General features: G+C 32.3%; 1 protein-coding gene across 1 annotated transcript in view; it reads right to left on the minus strand.

The window, feature by feature from the left end:
• The window catches only part of LOC149772644 (uncharacterized), a 225156-nt gene extending 215286 nt beyond the window's left edge, over positions 1-9870 (minus strand). Inside the window, exons 1-4 of the mRNA XM_089947533.1 lie at positions 9655-9870; positions 8010-8222; positions 4612-4799; positions 3598-3615 (exon numbers count right to left, since the gene is read on the minus strand). Coding sequence (XP_089803659.1) covers positions 3598-3615; positions 4612-4799; positions 8010-8222; positions 9655-9846 — 611 coding nt within the window. The 5' untranslated portion in view covers positions 9847-9870. The remainder of the gene's footprint in view (positions 1-3597; positions 3616-4611; positions 4800-8009; positions 8223-9654) is intronic.
• Between the last annotated feature and the right edge of the window lie 1113 nt (positions 9871-10983).

A 10983-nucleotide genomic window follows, 5' to 3' on the forward strand; every position in this document is an offset into this window, starting at 1 on the left:
GCTCTCCATCCATGATGGATTTGAATCGCTCGAATCTGCTTGCACTTTCTGTATAACAGCTGGGGGACGAAAATAAAGCCCAGGAGCCACTGGTCCAAGACCAGTGGGTGCTTGTTTGTGGCATGTCCTGGAACTGCAGTAGGTCTTGTAATTGTATGTATTTTCTGTTATTTACTTTCAGACACCAAGTGAAATGAAGTATCATGATGCAGTGTGATTTGTTCAAATAATGGTGATTCTAAGATATGAATAAAGATTCAAGAAAATGAACACCAACCTTTGATTTTGTTGAGGTTTATTTTTTCAGCAAATAATGACTTCTCTGACAATGGCCACTTCTCAAAACTGCAATTCTTTAATATCAGCAGTTGTTTAAAAAAAATGAATCATGGTTTTTACAGTTCCTGAGATTCATTTCTCAAGTTTTTAAGGACTTTCAATACTTTTGTAAGAACTCAAACTGAACTTTCTTGATCTGTCACCTTGCTTGTTAATGAATAAATAATGCAGGTATAAAGGTCATAGGTCAAAAACTTAATTACGAAGCTACTACACAAAAGAGATATTATTACATCTGGTAACCAACCACATCTGTCAGCTGATCACACAAGTTTATCCAACTCTATTTATTTATTATCTATAAAAATATGTAAATAACAAAAATAGTAAAATTAAAATGTGATATGTCTAATTCAGTATTACAAATGTGACTTCCCTAATATAAGTTCATGGAGTATGAGAAAATATCAAGATGTTTTTCAACAAATTCAAGAACCTCTTTCAAAGATAAAACCAACTGATTCAAAATTCAAGGAATTTTCGAGACAATCCCAGAAATTCAGGAATTTGTATCAATCATGTGAAGAGACTCATGAGTCATTCTCCCGATAACCATCATAAATTCTTCTTGCTGAACATTAGACAAAGTCAGACAATTAATCTAGAATGATTACTCAGATTTACAGTACTCTAAATCATTTTCAGGTTTTCTATTTTAAAACCATTTTTGACTGCATGCGGACAACATGATAGCGGGTTAAGAATAAACTGGATGATTTTATGCCAGAAACTACCTCAAACTGACTGGTCTGATGGACTACAGAATGAAAAAAATTAGCAGTTCCAACAGTTCCAAGTCACAAATCACTTGGTTCTAGACCCAAGACCTCTGCTATTTTCAGCCCCTGACCAGATATCTGACTTTTGACCTATTACCTCATCAAAAATCTAAAAACTAAGTTTGGTTAATCTCCACTCAGCAGTTTAAGAGATAGATCTGGACAGACAGACAAATGGAAGGATAGATGGGGGGTATCACAAATTCTTAATGCTAAAGTATGGGGATAATAACACAATAACTTCCATTCCTGAAGATAAATATGTACCTACTGTGATTAAAAGCCATATAACTACAGAATCTACCATACAGCAAAATGTTCATCTCTACCTTTCATCCAAAAGGACTGAGATAAGTCATGAATCTTTACGTCATCTACCTATGGATACATGTGTCAGTCTATGCTAAGATGACATACAAGCAGGACGAACTACAGATTTTTGTGTGCTTAAGAGATGCCATGCTTATATTTTTCTGCAATCTAAGGATGCTGATGAAAATCACAGTGTCGGAACAAACAGACAGGACTAGGCTCATGTTGGCAACAGCATACATGTAAGTCTCCATCACAATACAACAGTCACTACACAGCTGCCATTGCTGAATGCAAAAGGGGTCATACGTCACCATTATGTTGGTACTACTGTGTGGAACACATAATCAGTTCTAACCATACAAGCCAGTCTGGGCATTAAACAATGAACCATATATACCTGCATACAAGTCATATCCAACTGCCAACAATACAGACCATGATCTGCTATCATATAATGCACCAGCAGATCAGGCTCTATGTTGTTCTTATGACAAGTCCTGACAAACTGCATAAACCCAGAACATTATGCAATGGCAGATCTGGATATATGCTGTTCTATTTGAATCAGACTTGTATGAGAGTATATAACATAATTTAACCATACCTATACAATACTTTGAAAAGGTTGATGGGAATTTACAAAAACATAACTGGAGACTTTAAAAAGTTACATAACAATGTTTCTGCCAATATAGCTTTCACTATGTCATCCATTACAATTACATCTCAATTAACATGCATGAATGTTTGTATTGAAATTTATCTGCAAGACAAGCTTCAAAAATGGCTTTTTCTACCCCCAGAGCAGAATATTATACAAAAGATCACCTGGAATTCAGAATTACAGAAAGTTAAAAAGACCAGATAAGTAACAATCATTAGGAAGTAAACGATAAAACTAAATTTGGCTCTCAAAGCATTGATATTTAGTGAGAAATAAGACAGATATTTAAAAACTATTAACTTGTCAATATTTCATTATACAATTAAGTTACTAGTGAAATTAGAATCTGAATATATTGTTCATTTACATCTTCACCTCTCCCTTGACAACGTGCACACAATGGGGTAAAAAATACAGATGCAGTACAAGTGAGGGTGAGAGTTAAAAGAGGGACCTCTAAATATGCAAAAATGGAATTGCCATCATGCTAGACATTGACAATGAGAAATAAAGGGATGGTGACAATAAATCGTATTTTCAGGCTCTAACCACAAGTGTACATCAAAGCTATATTTACTAGATTTGATTGCAATCTTCTTCATGTTCAACAAATAGTGGTCAATTCTTTTGGCATTTTCAAGTTTAAAAAATGGGATCCATGCCTGACATGTTATAAATGGGTCTGTGAGTTATCTGGGCATGAGGTATCAAGGGAGAGGTGTATTAAGAAATTCAGTGAAGAAATTATAGAGGTTAAAATATTGATTAGAAAAGTAACTGCATCTTTGTTAATCATTCAAATAATGTGAATGTAGCTTTTTAAAGGAAATCATTAAACTATTAATTTATGGAGTTAGATACTCAGGTTCTTGAAGAAATGCAAAAATTATGAACAAAAAGCAGCATGAAAGAAATGAAATTGAAATATGGGACTTTAACAGGACAGATAAATTAAACCCCCCAAAAAAACAACATCAACATAGATCACTATATAATGAGCTTACTGAAGAATGGATAAATAAAGTCAATCACTTAAAGTTAAAAACATAGCATAAAAAATGTTTTTACAAAGTTAAATATTGATTTGCAATATCAAAAGAAGTTTCCTTCCTGATGTGACTGGCAAGCCATTTATAAGGAGCATGATTTTTAGAAATATTTTCTGATAAGAATTTTTTCAAAACCGATGTAACTCTTTGTATATGCATTTGTCTAAGTTGATTAAAGGGACATAACTCCTACATGCATATGTTAAAAACTACTCTCTTTTTAGTACCTTAAATTTGTAAAAGTCCATGTAAATTTTCACCGTCATATACATTATAAACTCAGTAAAACTGTTTATCAGTAACAAAAGAGCAAACATTTGTTTTAAAGAATTTCATGCAACCTTTTGTGTGGACAAAGAGGTATTGGCTAGTGGAATATACAGGTGAAATTTTCACAAAACAAACACAACAGAGAGAGTACAAACTTTGTATGACAATGAAAAGAAATTACCTTTTCCATTTCAGTTTTCTGTCAAAGCAGCATGAAGCAAAATAAAAGTTTCAACTAATAACTATCTTTACCCAAAACTTTTCATAACTTTGATTATATTTATTATTTAATACGGTTGCCATTGTTAAATCCCTCATCCTAAAAGTTATGCATAAAATCTCTCAAAAATTATTGTCTTAAATTTCCTTAAATTGATTTAACATTAATTTTAGTAAATGCCAGCATGTTAAAACAACCCATATAAGCCTAATGGATTGTTTGTAAAACTACTGCCAGGTGACAAATTTAAAAAAGCTCCATAGGATTTTTCATACCGACTGTTCTTAAAATTTCTCTTTAAATGTTTGTCTTTAAGAAGGTCTTTCTCAAGAAAAATACACTCTTTCTAATAAAGATGCTTGTTTCCTTCAGTAGCCTAAAAATTATGTACAGGCTCTGGATCATGAATGCTGTCATAGTGATATAACATCATTATGAGATTTATTTACAATTCAATAAGGAAATTTTATGACAAGATGAAGGAACAATGTAGTCCAAGGAGAACGAAGGTTTTTTTGTTTGGGTTTTTTCTCCTGAGAAAGGTCTCACAATGCTAAAATTTACAATTAGAAGCTTCCAGGAATAGTTAATACTGCTAGCTGATTACTTATATTGCATTAATTACCTTTTTTTTTGTTGATAAAATGAACATAAATTAAACATTAAGGAGACCTTCTTTCAACGTAAGAATTTCTGAAGAAAAAACATCAATATATTTACAATGTATTCAACAGTGTTTTAAATCCAAATACATGATATATCTCTAATTCCTAAGCACATTCTAATCTTATTCATTTTACATAAACTTTTGCAAATAAAACATAAATTAACTGTTGGAAATACAGTTCTAACTTTAAATGGCTTTCAATAAATTATTCCAACTAACAATTTTGTAATGAAGACAGAGTAAGGAACTTATACACAAGATACAGAAGTTCAAAATGTGTCAACTTTCTTTGTAAAGTTGATACTTACCCAGAATAGACAGGGGACCTGTCAATTGCAATGTTGTCAGGATCAAAATGGGTGTTGAAGGAGGAACCACTATAGGAGCTGTAACGTCCATGTTCCGTTTTGGCTGTTCCACCATGGTAGCGGTTATCTGGCTGTGAGGCCAGGATTGGAGCCTCGTATCGCTCCACCAGGTGGCTCTCCATGTAATCCTACAGTATACAAAGATATGTAATCAAGTAACTGTTCGTTGGATAATTAGCAAAATCATTCACTCCAATTATGTTCTGAACAGTGCCTACCTCTTTCAAAGCTTGGTTTTCCTTCATAAATCCCTTATACAATTTAACTGAATAAGAACATGGTTCTGTCTTTTTTAAATCTGTATGTAATTGATGTTCCAACATTGATAATAAAATTATAAAATGTCTCACAATGTACTCTCTATATATTCGCCTGTAGCATTATGAAGGTATTTTGTAATAAATATCCACGATTTCAGTTTACATTAAAATTTCAAATCTATATATTCACCAGCTTAAGACTTACATTATGAATCTTAAATTTACTAATCAATGGATTAAAAATCTTAATGAATATGAGGTTTAAAAGAAATTACTCTTCACTGCAAAACAAGTGAGCTTTACACGACCAAATTATTTAGAAATATCCCTATGACAAAGTTTTGAAAACAGTTTAAATACTAGCTTCCTTAAGAAGAAATTCTTTTTCTGTGTTGTGTGTGTGTGTGTGATTTGGATTTTTAACGGAGCTTTAACAATTTTTCAGCCATATCGCTAAGATGTCTGCAGTGTGGCAGTTTATGGTGACATTATGCCACAGACATATAGCATTATGTCTCACCCAGTCATATTATCCTCACAACAGGCTGACCAGTCCTAACACTAACCTCCTAATGTTGTGAAAATAAAACCTTGTGAAATTTTAACTTGCTAATCTATTTTAAAATATTGTTAAATTGCCAATATTGAATGGCTCTACCTTTCTAGACAAAGTGTTTTGGTTTTTTAAAAAATCAACAATTACCTTTCTTCAATATTTTAACTTTCCCATCTTAAAATTTTCATTATTTTGAATACTGGATTTGATCTCTTTGAAAGATGTACTTAAAACAAAAAATTTTGATCTAAATTTCTCTCTTATAATAATCAGTTTCTCTCTTATGATAATCAGTAAATTAGTTATTTCTCAATTATAACTATTATTAATTTAGTCACCTCTCAATTATAATTATCATTCAGTTTTCTCAAAGTCATAACCCAATTAGTTATCACTCATATATAGTTATCTCAATTATCACCTAATATAGATATCAATTACAATCAGTTAGGTATCTCTCAACTGTAGTTATCTCTCAGTTACTGTTATCATTCCAGTCTAGTTATCACTCAGTTTTAGTTGTTACTCAATCAGTTTTTACCCAATTATACTTATCTCTTAATTATGGTTATCTCTCAATTATCACCGTATTATATTTCCTTTGACATGAATGGTAATAGTTACAAGTCAAATTTTCAATCAAATATATATTAGCATGTGGCCAAAATTCTGACTGTTTATTACAATACAGGAGAACTAATGTCCACAAACTGCATAAGTATGTTAGGTCTCAAAATCAGAATTAGTAAATCATGCTAAAGATTGTCAATTACAGTCTCATGCATAAAAATTCCACATTCTTACTGAGGAAAGGATTATTTTAAATTTGTCCTTGAAAAATGCTATCATATACTAACTTGCATATTCTAACATTTTAAGACTTAAAGTTTTGCCATCAAAATGTACATTTCAGTTTTGCCATCAGAATGTACATTTCAGTTTAAAAGATTATTCAACTGGTAATACTGAATTGCCCTACTCTTCTAGACAAAGTTTTGGTAACTGATGTACAAATATATTAGTCACTTCAAATTTTAATTCTTTTTAATACATTTTCTATGCAAGGAGTACCAGTGGCCATAGAAAAGTCATAAGCATTGGTAAACAAAATAAGATAGAGTTAAATGAAATGTAAGAAATTGATCCCCATCAAATGCAGTCACCCCCACAATGAAAAAGCTAACCTTACACATGAGGGTGGTCTCTCATGATGAGAACCAAATGGCAACACTGTTCTATTTTAATGTCAGGCCAGCTGGCATCAAATAAGGTATGGCTATGCCGAGGGTGGTGTGTTTTTAATTGAATTAAAAGTTTGCAATAATGCATAATAACTAACCCAACAGCTTTCAAGGAAAATACTCAGTTATACAATGTCCCTAAATAATTTACTCTCAAATCTGATCAAACATAACTGAAATATTTTCAAGATATTGAGTAAACTCTGCTTATTATCAGATGGAATTCAGCTCAGTAAATATGCAAATATATCTGCTGAGACATCAAATTTATAGTCTACATTGTAAATCTAAGAAATATGATCATTTGTTTGATTGGTTTGGTTTGGTGCTTTAGGGCACAGGAACACAAGAGAGGCAATTAAGTCAAGTGCCTTGCCAAAGGACACAATACGGTAGCAGACCCAGGCTGGTCTAACAGCAGGAGTTCAAACCCACATTCTTTCGGTCGTGATTCAGGCACATTACCAGTGTGCCACTGTGATTCCTCATTAGTTTGAAATGTACAGTATTAAAAAACTTGCAGAACAGAAAATTAAAATTATGTATATCTTAATATGTATTTCTCCAAGACGAGGAAACCCATTTAAAGAACTACTACTAATCTGCATGAAAAAACTTGCAAAATAACCAACACCCCATTATGAATATGCATTATCATCAACAATATTCATTAACAGGAATGTTCCACCAAAATGAAACAAGAAATTTGTGACCATATATATGCTCAGTGAACGATATTTACCCCAAATTTTGATGAAAGAAAAGGCAATACCAGAAGCAATATTGACCTAATAAAAGGCAATATGAAAAGAAGTACTGACCTCATGATTTTCATTTATTATCCAAAATAAAATGAAACATGTCTATATAGGCATTCAAGTGATTGCACATTTTTTTTCGTGGTAGGTAGGTGTATTTATACATCAAGGTGATAATGGATTCATAAATTTTCTCTTCTATATGCAGGACTAAATTATATGGAGGTGTTTGCTGCAGCATGCTGCACAATTATTTGAACTTTTTCCCTGAATATGTGACTGAGATAAAAGAAATCCCTTTCGCAACACATCTGATATCATGAGAATGAAGAATAATAAAGGTATGCATTTTTATTTGAGGAAACAAGTTTTAAAATATACAGAGTCCCAAGCACTTGGATATAAACTAGGTAGAAATAATTATTGCTACAGTGTTCTGCATGAAGATATAAGGTACACAGTAAATAAAGAGAAAAGTGATTCCACAATGTTTTATTTAGACTTTCTGCAAGTTTCCCAATACCTGTTTATCTGAGTCAGTCTTAACGGAATCATCAGGCAAGTATTTAAACTCGTCTGTGAAATCAACATTGCCGAAAGATGATGTATATGCCTTGGAGGGGATGCCTGCCGTCGTCTCAAGTCTAAGAGTTTTCTCACCGTAAATCAATTCTTCTCCCCGACCATATCTTACGGACTTACGTGCAAAGAAATCCTCACCAAAGAGCAACGGATTCTGTATGAGTGAAAGAGAGAACAGTGCATGCAAAACAAAACAATCAACATTAAAACAAAGCATATCAGAACAACAATGCAAAACAAAATGCAGAATTTAAATTCACAAAATGCACTTTAGGCAAATGTACAGCATGATGATACCAACCTGTGGGTATAGTTACATTTCACCACCAGACACATTCTTAATTAACAACTGTTTAGAAAATTGATATTTATGCTGTGCTACTGTGCATCATTTTTTAAAAACATCTGTCATGATATTTATAGAAAAGTAGTTTATCAATAAATGCTGAAACAAATTTGCAAAACACAGACTGGCTATTAAAGAAATTAAGATAAATACTATATTAATTTGAATACTTTTACCCCAAAAAATCATTAATTTGACATCTGAACTAAACCTGCACCTTCAAAAATGGTGCTCACTACAATCCTGTTATCAACAGAATGTAACTGCTTTTATAAGGTTCATGCTTTCATGCTGGAATAAAGCTGTAGTTCTGAACATGCTATACAAAATGCAAGTATTTTGTACATTTCATAACATTTACTTCCATCGTTTAGTAAAAAGACAAACATGGATGTAGGGTAATAATAATAATAATAATAACAACAAAATGTTAGAGGTAAGAGTTTATGGTATAAAGTTCAAAAACATGATAGCTGTGATTTTATTGATAAATCAAAAGGTTAAATGAATATGACAACATATAGGTGTCCATCAGATGACTTAGAGCTTTATTTTAATCTGAATATAACATCAAACCTATTCTAAGCCAATGTCATGTACTTGTTCATTTGCTCTTTTCTTAAAAGATTTGTTAAATAATCAAGTCTGCAAATATAGTAATTAAAAGTTTCTTTCAAGGCACTTGTCAATCTATACCCAAGTCTAAAAAGTGTATGAACTAAGCAAAATCATTCAAGTTTAAATGGTAATTTGAACCACAATTCACTTTAACCTTAAAACACCAAATTTTCTGATATGTTGTATAACACAGTGGAACTAAAAAGATTATTTTTAATATTAATTAGAGAAACTTCCTGCTCAAGTATTAACATCTGCATCTTATTTAGGCAGGATCAGATAATCAAGAATGACCTATCCATTTGTACTTTCATTGCAACAGATATGGATGTGAATGAGAAAATCCCTTCAAATCGCTCATAAATGATGTGTTTGTTATCCATCGTCTGAATCAATCAGACCCTCATGAACATTCCATCAAAAGGTTAAATAGGTCATTCTTGTCAACCTATAGATTACATAGGTAAAATGCAAATAGATATGGGCTTGACTGTTACCTTTTTCAAATTTATTTCACCAGTCACGTGATGTTCTTGCAAAAGAACATTATTGCTTTTGATGCAGGTAAAATGCAGAAGGTTTATACAGGTAAAATGCAGGTAGAGTAGGGTGGGACCATTACCTTCTTCAATGCCATCTCATCAGTGATGTACTTAGAAAAGTCGTCATCAACATCTAGTGAGCTAGCACTAGCATCAACTGAATGAATGCGTTGTTCTGCCTTCTTTCTGCTATCAACATCTAATCTATCAAGTGTGGAATAATCAGACCCAAGAGTCGAGTAATCACCAGAGTATGTACTCGGCCCTCTCATCTCCTGGTGCAAAATAACCAAACATTAACAACACATACAAACCAAAAATACATCAGATCTTTGGGTTTGCTTTTTCTCCAGCTCAAAATCAAAGTCTGACAAGTCTTCTAATTAAATTAAAGCATATGAAAAATAAGCTATTATAACTTAAACAGCCATTTTTGTCATCTTCCATATGTCTGCCTAAGACAGATTTGACTTGTATTAAAAATGCCATGGTATGCCTACAACAACAGAAATCGATTATTTTTATACATAAAAATTCAAGGTATGAAGGCTGAAATAATGCCGACCCCAAATGCTATAATCTGATTCCCATGTCCATACAGCCTAAAAAATCAAATAGCAACTGAGATATCTGCTTAGTTACTTTATCATCAGCAATACAGTACATGTAATATCATGTGTACTGTGTAGTATATTTTAACCCTGAAGTCAAACCCAAAGATGTACTAAGCATAACAATCAACAGAGGGCACAAGAATTTGTTTTTCATTGGTATTCTGGGATTTTGTTTAAAAGTGAGGTATGGAACAGAACTCATCTAAAAAATTAATAAAGTAGACCACCAAGAACCAGGATGGTGATTATATGAATTGTTAACTCGTATGAACTATAAAAATTGCCTTCCTTCTATCTGTCTAATTGATTCAAAAATCAATTTTCCAAATGATAGACTTTCTGGACAAAATCTCTGGCTCCTGATGGGTCCAGATTTCAGTACATTATCATAAATTGATACATTCATTTCTGAAAAGACAAAAAAGTGGCTCATGGAAACCACATTTGCCTAGATTCTGATGCCCCTGTACAATATCAATGTTAATTCACTGCAGATGCTGAAAACGAATTTCAAATGTGTCTATTTTTCAACTTAAAAATGAAAATCAGCTGATATTTTGTTTTAAAGAAGTATTAATTTGGATCATTTAAAATTTTAATTTCTTTTGTAATGACAAAAGAGAAATATGCAGTCTGTGCCTAGTTTACTAAGTTAAACTGTTCACCAAAAAGTATTTCTTCCACCCAACATATTAGTGCTTTTAAGTAAAACATTATCACAGTCTTTTCTACAATTACTGTAGGTACATCTTAGATTTCTTACACCTACCATCAAACCAGAAAAGACTCGTGTTG

Source organism: Sinohyriopsis cumingii, unplaced genomic scaffold, assembly GCF_028554795.1.
Source record: "Sinohyriopsis cumingii isolate HCF-2022 unplaced genomic scaffold, ASM2855479v2 utg001324l, whole genome shotgun sequence".
Classification (NCBI taxonomy): Eukaryota; Metazoa; Mollusca; class Bivalvia; order Unionida; family Unionidae; genus Sinohyriopsis; species Sinohyriopsis cumingii.